General features: G+C 37.7%; 1 protein-coding gene across 3 annotated transcripts in view; it reads left to right on the top strand.

Annotated features, from left to right (window-relative positions):
* The first annotated feature begins 40 nt into the window (after positions 1-40).
* The window catches only part of RAPGEF6 (Rap guanine nucleotide exchange factor 6), a 141144-nt gene continuing 129014 nt past the window's right edge, over positions 41-12170 (top strand). For all 3 annotated transcript variants that reach the window (XM_026063114.1, XM_026063117.1, XM_026063116.1), the window contains exon 1: positions 41-172. In XM_026063114.1, the coding sequence (XP_025918899.1) occupies positions 104-172 (69 nt within the window). In that variant the 5' untranslated portion in view covers positions 41-103. The remainder of the gene's footprint in view (positions 173-12170) is intronic.

Raw genomic sequence — 12170 nt, forward strand, 5'->3', positions numbered from 1 at the left:
CCAGCGCCGACTTGCAGCTTTGCCTCCCCCGTCTCGCCTGGAGGGATCGCACCCCCGCGGCTGTTCCCGAGGAATTACATAACTGGAGGAGCCGAGTAGTAGAATGACCTCTCCTGTGGAGCCCAAGATCAAACAGGCCTTGCGAAAGAAACCTTCGGAGAGGACCCAGGAGGTAATGCAGCTTATTCCCCCGTTCCCCCTTCCCCTCGCATGGATCCGCATCGGGACGGACTTTCCGCTCGGTGCTGTGCTTCGCGTTTATGTGCTGCACAGGACCGTGCTGGCGCTCACGGGCTCTTTCTTTTAAGCAGGGAATGCTCCCACCGAGCACTTTTTTAAATCTCCTTCCAGCGATTATTTATTTATATCTTGCAAAGTTGGACCTTCCATTTTAAACATGTGGTAGACTTAAAAACACTTCATGGAATAGTTCAGGCAAGTGTAGGAAGAAGTAGATGCGTATCACTGTAAAGTAAAAAAAGAAAAAGTATACATATTTCAGTGATGCAAAACTTCTGGGAAAAAGCTAGCGAGCTGAAAAACTTTGCTTACCTGTAGCATGATGCAGATTTATACAAAACCAAACTCATTATGTTTTACAGACTTCATAAAGAAATGTTTCCCCAGTGAGTGGGAGTGTAGAAATGTGCAAGGCTGGGTAGCTACAATAAAACATATTTTCCAATTAACTCCTTCCTCTGTCCCCTCCCTGCAAACTAGTCCCATAATCAACCATGTATTTTGGAAATGGCTATGCCATGGAGCTAGCGTTAACTTAACAGTGAAGTATGTTTGATAGCATTTGCATTTCACTGAAAGGCTGGAATGGAGTGAGTTTGCTTGCATTTGCCTCTTTTTGTTGTTTGTTTGTTTTCCTTACTGTGATTTTTATGTGCTCAGGAATTAGTGGCATGAAATGATAGGCTCTTGAGTTTGTCCCTGTGAGACAGGAAAACATCTGTTCTCCCTTGATACTTAATGGAGAGCAAAATGTCCTGCCTTGTCTTCCCTATAAGCTAATTATCAAAAGGCTGCTCAAGGGAAACTGAGATTGACTGGGAATATTTTGTGGCGGGGCAAAGACTTCGGTGCCCCTTCAAGGCACTGTTTTGAGTGACTGATGCGTACATCTTCAGCTCCAGTGTTATCTGTATTGGGATATCTGATACATTCCTGCTTCTGCCTCTGCTTTCTTAAATAAATGATGAGGCAGCCTCTAAGAAAACTCTCTGTTCTTTTTATCTTACTTTTTTCACTCTTCTCTTGCTTCAGACTTTTCTTTCTTTCTGTTCAGCGCTAGTCTACGCTTCCAACATTACTTTGCTAGCATGGTTTACAGTGTTGGGCAACTTAGCTGATCACAGAAGTGTCATTCATGAGCTAGCATGCCATGCACCATGTGTTTTACCTTTGGGAATAGGTAGCCTGCCATGGGCTGCAATATCTAAAGACTTTTTTTTTTCCTTCCAATATTGAAGTCTAATATCTGTGTTTCCCTCTGCCCTATCCCCAATTTCCCCCCCCCCCCAACCCAACAATTGTTATGGAGTTTCTTAGTATTGTCACATCATTTTGGCCAATGCTGTCTTTCAAGGTTAGACAAAATCTGTATTTTAACATTAAACTAAACTCTCAGGTATCATAATCTACAGCTAGATTTTACTGTGCTTGTGGATTCGTGTGAAGTTGTATAGATTCCCATTGATCTGACATCAGGGTTGTGTGCAAATTTGAATTTCTTGTGGTATCTTAATAGTGGAAACAACTCAATCTTTTGCTAATCAGACTAATAGCAACTTTAAAAATGACTTAAAAAAATCTTAATTTACTTGTTACTCTGACCCTTTTTTGGCAAGCACTTAAAGGCACTTAACAGTGAGACTGTTCATGATTAAAGTTAAGCAGGTATTTACAACTTGGCAGGATTGGGGCCTCTGTTCTTATTGCCTGTTCCAGAGTGGATAATTACAGTCAAATTGGTTTTATTTTCTTGGGGTGCATTTGTTTTTTATATATTTAGAAACTGATGTAATTTCAGGAAAAGTGCTTCCCTTTTCTTAATAGTGCAGTGCAACTGGTAGTCCCCTTCATGGGTCTGTATTACCTGTTCAGACACAAAGCAAAAAAACTGTACCTGTACCCACTGCCCACCCCACTCTGCCGGATTTCCCAAGCATACGCTCTAAAGTGAGATGACAGATGGATACGGGCTCATGAGGGAACTGGAGGAAACAATTGCAAAAGTGAATTTATTTATTTTTTTCTCCCCAAATATGTCAGTGTTTTGTTTTTTTTAAACCTGTAGGAATCGAGACCTAGGCCAGAGAAGTAAAACTTGGCTTATTGTAGCCAGGATTGTCAGATCCCAGTTTCAGGTCTCTCTGCACAGGATATATGAACTGGTGACTCCTCTCTTGATGTATCAGGTTCTGCACAGGCAAAAAGTGTGACTTCATTTCTTCCCTCCTACTCCTGTAGAAAGGTATCATCAGCTCCTCCCAGGTGAAGTCAGCTGCATGTGGCCGGTCATGTATTTTGACTACATTTTTATAAGAACTTTTTAAACAAACTCCTTTTCCCTCTCCCATCCCAAAAAATCTAGAAACCATGACTGTGATTTTTATGATGACCCTAAGCTCTTTGTACTGATTCATTTCAATCACTTCCAGTCCCTTTCTGTCCTTCTCCCTCCGTTTTTGTTCCTGCAGTTCACATGAGCAGTTTACCTGGGTATTGCAAATTACAGGGTTGGGACCACACTGATTAGTAGCATGGTCTTGTGCTTCATAACCATCATCTGTACAGCAGCCTGTGGAAAAACTCACCGACAAATAATAATCTGCATAAATAATCCGCATGTCAATTTTAGCTTATGAGTGGTACGATTATTCCTGTGTGTTCTTGTTTCTTGTTTATTTTCTTTTTTGACTCTTTCTTGATGAAATGTTTTAATTTGTAAATGCAAAGATACCTTGCATGGAGATATTAAAGTATTTCTATAATTATTTTGGAGATTTATCTCAATGGCTTGGTCAAAAATTTTAATTATTGATGCTACAAATATCTTTGTTTGGAAAAATCTGCTAGAGCAAGTTTTTAGTGCTGTGGTAACATTCCAATGTTTGTTAATTATTGAAGTGTATAAGTTATGCATATTAGACATGTAGACACTTGATTTTTGTTGTTGTAGCTCAGATACTTCATGTATGATAATCTTTAATTTCTTTGCAGGGAGTGTGTGGGGGGGAGTTGTTTTGATGAACTCTTGGAGATTACTGCTAACACTTAATGATGCACATTTTTATGTAATGGCTGTTCTGCTACTCTCTTTAGAAACTTCTTTGATACTACCCAAATCTGGAAAACCTTTGAGTTGCTTTCCCTTCCCCTAGTGCATTGTAAAATTATATAGATACGTGATGCAAGTCAGCCTTTCTTGTGGAAAGTCTCTTTAAATGTTTAATCGTAGACTGATACCCATATATGTGGAAGATTACCGCTCTAGCATGTGTCTCTCACTTCAGTAAAATTTAGGATTCCAGGATTCTGAAGGATTGACTGGCAGTTTACTGACGTGCTGTCTGTGTGAATGTACATATTACAAAACAGAAAACCCCAGTAAACTATATTATATCTAATATCTGCTATTCTATGTATCTACTAAACTATACTATATCTGATACTGTATAGTATCAGTATGCTATATATGTATTGTGCGTGTGTATATATTAAAAATCTGTGTGTGCATGGGGGAATTTAGGTATTGTGTGTTTGTTTTGATTATCCCAACAAATGATCTCTTTAACATCTGACAGAGCTCTAATAAATTCACTTTCAGGCTGAACATTAAGTAAATATACATCCCCCCCACATTTATATGCACATATATCCACCCCCCCATACTCTGTGTGTGTAATTATTTATATATATATAGTGTGCATGTGTATATAGTATCAGATTATATTTAGTATGTATACTGATGTGGTGTGTGTGTGTGTGTATATAGGGGTGTATATTTACTTACGGTTCAGCCTGAAGGTGCAGAACTTGTTAGTGTTCTGTCAGATGTTAAAGAGATCATTTGTTGGAATCTGTTGAAACTGTGTGTACTGTCTCATCAAATGGATGAAACTTTTGCAGTCGTGGGTGCTTATTCACATATAAATCATATCTATATTCAAACTAAAATATTAAACAAGTGTATGAAATCTTAAATATCTGAATGCGTATTGCAGGGTTACACTGATATCTGTCTGGTTTGAAATATGGGAGTATTTATACATACTCTAATTCTTGCAAGTTGAGAATATGGCATTTATGTACTTCCTTGTAGTGTTTTAGCTTCCGGTCTTACACATCATCATGCCTGTTTCTCATGTCACAAGTGGGGCTATTAAGTTACTAATTTGAGAATATTTTGATAGAGGGAAATCACTTGTTCAAAGTAGTAGGAAGGGAGGACAAATGTTGATGGCATCATGTGTGCTCTCTCATTGAAGGTTTAGTTTTTTGAGGCCCAGGGTTCCCTATCTGATCCATGTGAAGGCCGTGATGTTAGTCTGTTGGGGAGTGGTTTAATGGCTACTACAGATAATGTCTCCGTGCCTGATAGGGCAAAATAGCAAATAATTATGCTACTTTATGTATTCAGTTTTTTCTGTGAGCATGCTCTCTTCCACTTTTAATGGATCCTTTTCCCAATATAGTCTCATCTCAGTTCTTCATGACTTTGTTCTAGACAGCATTTCCTTCCATGGTTGGACTTCAAAGACTTAGTTTATTTTTATGCTGTAAGCTCTTGTATTTTTCTAACTTTGTAGCATGTCTTGTTTCAGTAATTCTCAGTTAATGTTAATTCAACTTATTTTGGCAATAATAACTCCTCCTACTCTTCCTGTTCCCTTTTTTACTATGACAGTGGAAAAGGAAAAAAACGAATTTGCACAACTGTGTCATAAGAATCTGCTATTTGGAGTGTGTATATGATGCTTCTTGATGGCTTATGTATAGAGGGATATATCTTCATTAATCTAAATCATGCACAGATACTACAGTGATGGGCATTATAAAATGGCTGTAATAAATAAATTATTGCTGACAGTATAACAAAGGCACTCTTGTACTGTAGCACAGCTGAGCCAAACAGAGGAGAACATCTGCTTCTTGTTTCCAGAAATAACTGGTATTTTGAAGTGGCTTTTTTCATCCTTTTAATAATTTTTCTGTAAACTCACTAGGTGAAACAGGATTAGCCTTTGTTAAAATCCACTGTTTCTGCAGTTCACACTGAGCTTTTAGCAGTGTTAATGTAACATGTTGTTGAGTAGCTATGTAACATGATCACAGTTGTAGAATCTTTACAAAAACTAGATGTTTGCAATTGTCTTAACCAAACCAAAATTTGTATTAAATGAAATAGCAGATGCTGGTTTGTATTTAATAAAAATTCCTTACTGTTAGTATGTGGGCCTCCAAAACAGGGAAAGAGTAATGGTGGAAACCTGACTCCTGCCATAATTTTCTGCTACCTACTCTCTGTCTTATGGTTTCCTCCCCATTTTTTGGTTAGTGATATGTTCTTTTACAGTCGACTCTTTCTGAAACTTTGTCATGCAAGTTACAACTTCGGAGCTCAAGCCGAAGAAGATGGGCAGTTATCTAGTGTAAAACACTGGAGATTTTTCTGTAGCTCTGTGTTTAAGTATCTTTGCTATATAGGTGGGGGAGCCCCCATTGCAAAGGAGAACTGACCAGCGCTGCTTTACCTTCAGTCCTTACCTTGCAGAGCGTTTATCTTGGCATGTGCCTGAGCAGCCCTCTCTGCATATATAGCTGAGGGTATGAGTTTCTCACTGGGAGTGTACTGCGTTGTTATATTTTGGAATGATGTCAAGTCAAATGGAGAACCTGCCTATGGAGGTAATTCTGTTCTAAGTCCCTTCGTCAATGTTTTGTTGTGGGTAAGCTCCAAATCTGTGAAAAGGATGTATGCGGTGCTTGGCTTGTTCCTGTAGGTATGCTGACTCTGTTTGGCTTAAAGGAGGTGGTTTTTTTTTTTTTTTTTTTAAGCTGTCAAAATTTTGTAGAAACCCTCCTTCCCCTTCCCGTGCAATCTATAACTGGGGAGTGTATGATTTCAAAATATCCTGTGTTTAATATTTATCTCTAAGCCAGTTGGTCACTATGGCGCAAAGTGTTTTGTAACCAGTATGGCTTGGAGTCCAGGGGTTACTTTCCTTCAAGGATTGTGTTCATTCAGATGTGTTTGGCAACTTTTAAGTACTTGGGACTTGGAAGAAACCCTTTAGATTGATGTGTTGGTTATCACTGGGTTAAGAAAGTGATTGCTAATGCATACTGATATGTCTGCAATTTACTGCTAATAAATTCCTGGCAGGGCTGTTCTGTACCATATGCGGATTGCCTTTCTTTATTTGTATGACAACAATATTATTTACGGTTACAAGAACATAAAACCTTGTAATATAATAATGAATACTTTACAAGCAGTCTTGTGGAGGTGACAGATACAATTTTAATTTTATTCTGTATGACTGGAAGACCAAACACAGAAAAATATCTTATTAGCAAAACTGTTGGGTAGCTGCAGCTTTGGGGAAAGACAGTGCATGTACTCCAATCTTGTCCTCCATCTAGTAGATGCTGTAGTCTCTCAGTATCTTTCCAAGGCATAAGCAAACATCTAGGTTTGTGGGTTTTTTAAATATCAGATTAGTCCCTTAAAATAAAATGCATTTTAAAGCTTTTTTTTTTTTTTTTTTTTTTTTACAACATTCTAGTAAATTTAAAGTTCAGAATGGAAGTATGTGCAAAGGGACACTCTAGATGCATACCGTATTGGTGGCTGACAACTATTAAGATTCTTTGTGACCTATTCACAAGAAGAATATAGTTTCCCAGTGAATGGTCTTGAAATTCTTCATAACTTTAATGAAACATTAATAAATCTTCTCTTTCCCTTCCGCATTTATCCTGTGGTTCATTAAATTAATGTATTTAAGCTTATGATAAATACTGCATTAACAATCTTGGAGACTGAGCACAGTTAATAAAACACTGGATTGGAGGTTTGGGAAACCTGGATCTCTTTGTCTGGCAGCTTGATTTATTAGGAAGGTTTTTTATGTCTACATTTTCTTGTATCTCTTCTTGGGTAAATAGGTGTCTTACTGTTCCATTTTTTAATACTGCTTAGTATTGTGAGTCTTCATCTCAATTAGATCTGTGGTTTTCCTGTAATAAAAAAAAGCTAAGTTTGCAAAATCTCTTACTGCCTCACTAATCTTCTTGGTAATTCGGTTTTGTTAAACTATTTTGCATCTTGTTTTCTGAGATGATCGAGAATGATGTTCTTTGATAAATACTTCTCAATCTTTTATTCCAAATATGTAAATGGAGACTAATTGACGTATGGTTGCTGCTAGTGAATCTTGCTTAGCATCCCTTGGAAACCAGTGAATGTGTTGCATAATCCCTGCTACCACCCCTGCAAGACTGTGTAGGGACAGATTTGTATTCTGGATAATTAAAATTAACCTTCTTTTGCTTTATTAATCTGTTGTGGTTGACATAGTATCAACTTCTGTGAATTCACAAGGATAGAGTGCAAAGTCAGTGCAATTCTATTTTTCTTCAGTCTTTCGTTCATACCTAGACTTGCCTTCTCACTTGTGGCATATAATTTATTTGCCTGTTTCTTGGTCAGAAGTACTCTTAACAATCTAGCATATGTTTCAATACCCAAATAGTTCAGATTATAACTGGTTGCAACCTTAAGCATAATACATGTTCTGAAGCTGAAATAAACTGTTAATTAGTTAAAGATCTGTTTCAAATGAACCAAAATGCAGTATTTGAACACCTACCAGTTTTTAACCCAATATTAATATGTGTAAATGTTCAGCTATAAGGGTTTGAGTGTCTTGCTTTGACTTTTTTTTGACTGTTTTTTTTTCTGAGCTTGGTTTTTTTTTTTCAGTAGTGAGACTGAAAGTGTTCCTCATTAGTCTTCCGATTACTTATGTCTCAGACACAAATAATATTATGTTGAGTCTTGGACAAGGTACAGTGTTCATAGAGGAAGCCTTATGGCTGTTCTGCAGCTGTTGTCTGTCTGGAATACCTGCAAGGAAACTTTGCTAGTGGTTCACAGAAATAAATATTTTTTTCCGGCTTTCTTAACAGTTAAGGCTTGTTGAGTTCAGTCAAATATAGTTTCAAGGTTCTAACCAAACAAATCAGATTTCAGGGTACTGTTTTAGCTGTGAGTACATATACTGGCTTTACTGAAGTGTCATTGATAAATAGATATTTCTTAAATTTACAATTTGTCTAACAAAGTTTTCTTGTTCAAGGAATTTAATATTAAATAAGTAAATAATGTGAATGTTGCTAGCTGATTGAGTTTTGTTTTTAGTATCAGTTTCCATATTAACTTATATTATGGGTAATCATACAGAAGAAAAAAACAAACTCAAGAGACATTGTGACTCTTAAAGTTCCCTGAAGTAGGGGTGTGAGTTCTCATGTTTATTTATATGTATTTTATAAACAGTGTTACGAATCAAAGCTGGGGGGGGGGGAAAAAAGTGTGAACCGGAATAAAACTGCCCATTTTATTTTCACCTTTCAGTTTGGGTGAAATGCCAAAGAAAGCAAACTTGTAATATAAACTCAGAAAAGTAAATTAGAGTGAAAATTCTTTATTCATCACCTAAAGAAGTACTAGTAACTTGGGAACACGCTTAAAGAGTTCTTTTATGCCACAGCTGTGACTGATGCTCCTGGCAACTGAGGTCCTGTCAAGACTTCTTCATTGGCTAGACAGGTATTCAGGGCTCACTTCCAGAAGTATTGTTGATTACTTTAAGCCGTAACTGTCACAGTGATTGGTCTGGTATGATGTGTTAGAACTACCTACGACAGCATGACTGACACTGATTTCTAAAATAACTTCCTTTAAGTACAGTTCTGTAAGGTGTCATTGGAATTGCTTTGCTGCTACTCTCCCTGTTTTACAGGGAGCCTTGGGTCTTTTTTTTTTTTTCCACTTTTTTTTCCCCACTTTTTTTATTTCTCTCTAGTTCCCCCTGCTCTGGCCCTCCTAAATGTTTCAGTCTGCACTTAAGCAGCCAGAATCAGTTGCTAAGTTTGTTTCTTAGGGTTCGATTACTAACTGTTGCTCTTCTGTCATGACTAATGCCAATTCCTTCAAGTAATGTCAAGTCTGCTATACATAGCATATATGTATTTTAAGAGGAGATCAAATTACAGTGCACTAATAACTCTCCGGACAATGGCTTATGTGTACTGGCATTGTTTGCAGAAAGTTCAGGCTTCGTACTTAGTGAGTCACTAAGTTACACATGACGAGGTGAAAAGTCTTTTGACCGTGCTTGTTTGTCCACTGGATGCAATTTTCAGTTCTGATCTATTAAAATGAAGTGGTGAGTAAGAATGTGGCTCTGTTATGGGATGCAAGTGAATGAATATCTTCAAGCATTTTCTTGTGTCTTTTGAGACTTGCATTGCTTCTATCTCAAAATGCTTGTCTATCTTACCTGAAGAAAAGAATGCTCAATTAAACCTAGCTTAGATAGAGTTACAGTTCTGAGTGTCAGTGAGCTTGAGGAATGATGCTAACAACTATTAATGCATACTACTGCATGCTGGCTGATCTCGCAGCCTCAAGCACTTCTTGCATTTAAATATCATGAAATTCTGGATTCTGAACATCCTAATCAAGTATAATGAAAATATGGTATTTCTCTTGTGTGTATACTTGCACAGAAATATCTGAGGCTATTGTCTGATCTTCCTCTACTCCTGCTTTTTGAGGTTTGCTTAAAGGAAATATGGCCACAACAAATGCAGTAGCAAAAACATTTTGGCTTTATAATTTGTGTGGCAATATCATTTCCTTTGATTGCTGTGTGTGTACATACAGGTATGTTACGCCCGTTATAAGCATAACTTTTCAAGTATCTTTTCTGAAAGGTATATATAAAACATGGATTTTAAAGGAAATTATACTCTAAGACATTATTCTATGGAAGGATCTTATATGGAAGAAAAAAATGCTGGTGTGATGATCTTGTTTCTTCAGATGTGTTATGTTGTATTTGGTGGAAAATGCTGTATGTAGTCATACAAAGTCGAATTTGTAAATCATTTTCTGCTAACATTGATTAGAAATAAGCTTGTATTTTTTTTTCTTGCATTTAAGCTGTGATTAGCTTATAAAAGTATTCCTGAAACAAATGTTTTATTTCATCTCTGCTTTTGAAGTATCTGAGCAATGACAGATCCTAGGTGGACTTTTTGTAGAGTTTAGACACATACTGTATTTCCAGAAAATGTATGAGATTATTTTCTAATGTAGAAAAATTTTTTTAGAAAAAAAAAAAATCTTAATGTATGTTGAAGGATACTGTTCCCTGTGCTTGCATGCGTAGAGTGAACTTCAGTATTTTGATCCTTTATTTCTGTCCGCACTCTAAAAGAAATACTCCTGAGCTGTTGTATCATGCTTTACTGTGTTTGGAAACTGGTGCATGTAGAAAGACTGTGGTCTGTTTTGAAACTCTATCAGGTGCGCTTTATTTATTTTTCTACCTAAACTTCACACTCTCTTATACTCTGAATACAGGGAGATGCACTAGCTCCAGTTTCACTTGCATTGTGGCTATTTGTTCAGTGTTGGTTGTTTATTAAAGGAATTTGAGAAATGGGCAAGGGCATGGGTAAGAATATTTAATTAGAAGTTTTAAGTTCTTAGTCCTTCTATGAAATGACTCTCATGTCAAAATACTAAATTTTTTCTAAGTTTACCGTCCGTTCGTCCTCTTTTCTTCACTTTGCTTCAGAAAGTATCACTGTAAGGTTTAATGTTGCAGCCTGACATCTGACAAAGGAAGTTCTTTATTTCGAGAACTTTCTCGCCTGCCTGTCGCTGTCCGAAAGGCAAGCTGGTAAGGCGTCGCTGCTGTGACGACACGACGTGCAAAGAACTTCCACCGCTTTACGCGTTTGGTCTGTTCCCGTAGCAGCGCTCAGTAGCAGCACCCGCACCGCAGCTGGACAGGGGGATTTCTGGTGATCCATGTGGTATCTTGCTCTCTTTGCTTGGTCTTCCCAGGGGCCTCTGCTTTGGCTGCGTCCTTTGACTTGGAGGCTGTGCCGACATTATTGTGCTCCTGCCTTCAGACGTCTCAATGTGAAGCCTCTTTCTCCGTAGTAATGAGCTTTTAGGAGGCTGTCAGGATGCTCTTAAAGTGAGGCACAGTCTTCCAGATTGTTGTTGTTGTTGTTCCCAGCAGCTGGCTTTAAAAGATCCACTCGGTGGTTCTGGAGTTTTCTGGCCTGTGTAGCTAGTTCAGATCAGACTAGGCCTTGATAGCAACTCGTTGTTTTCACTATGCAACTGTGCTGCAGTCTACTAGAATCTCACACAAATTGTATTAATTTTTTTTTTTAATTCCAAGCTATTGGCCAAGGTGACAATTTGATCCCAAAACTCTAACTGTAAAGAACAGGGAATCACAGCATCTTGGATCATGATGATCTTCAGAGTAAATGTGGGATTTAGAGCTCAGCAGTCATGATTTTGCATACTTGGTGCATCTGGAAGGGGCCTAGATCCTAAGTTATTGTTAATCAAATATTTCAAGGCCCAGTTCCACAAATTATGTAATGACAGGGTGGCTGTAAGTTTAGCTTGTAGAAGGTTGAAAAGTGACTTATGCTTTCTGAACGTTGTTACCACCGAAGACCTTTGATGCTGTGGAACAATTATGGGCATCCTGCATGCTAGTGAGTGTGGTAATACCAAAATTGTCAGCAGGTGGCTAGTGACTGCAGTGTCACTCTTATTTGTATTCCAGTCTAAAGTCAAACTGGAGACCAGGTAATCCAGTACCTGGAACTTTCAAGTATGAAGCTCTGTTTGATTCTTCTTAGCAGATACCAAGGTTTCTACTCATGTGAACCCTGAACGTTGTTGAAGGAGCAGATTAAGTTAAGAGATACTCAAGATGGCTCTGTTTCTTGATGATCTTCCAGGGAGCACGTAAAGTATTGTTGCTCTAAGATTACTTTTCCTATCCATGTTTCCACATAACTGTTCCTGGAAAAACTGTTTTTTTTCATTT

This window comes from Apteryx rowi, unplaced genomic scaffold (assembly GCF_003343035.1).
Source record: "Apteryx rowi isolate R43461 unplaced genomic scaffold, aptRow1 scaffold_2, whole genome shotgun sequence".
In the NCBI taxonomy this organism is placed as follows: Eukaryota; Metazoa; Chordata; class Aves; order Apterygiformes; family Apterygidae; genus Apteryx; species Apteryx rowi.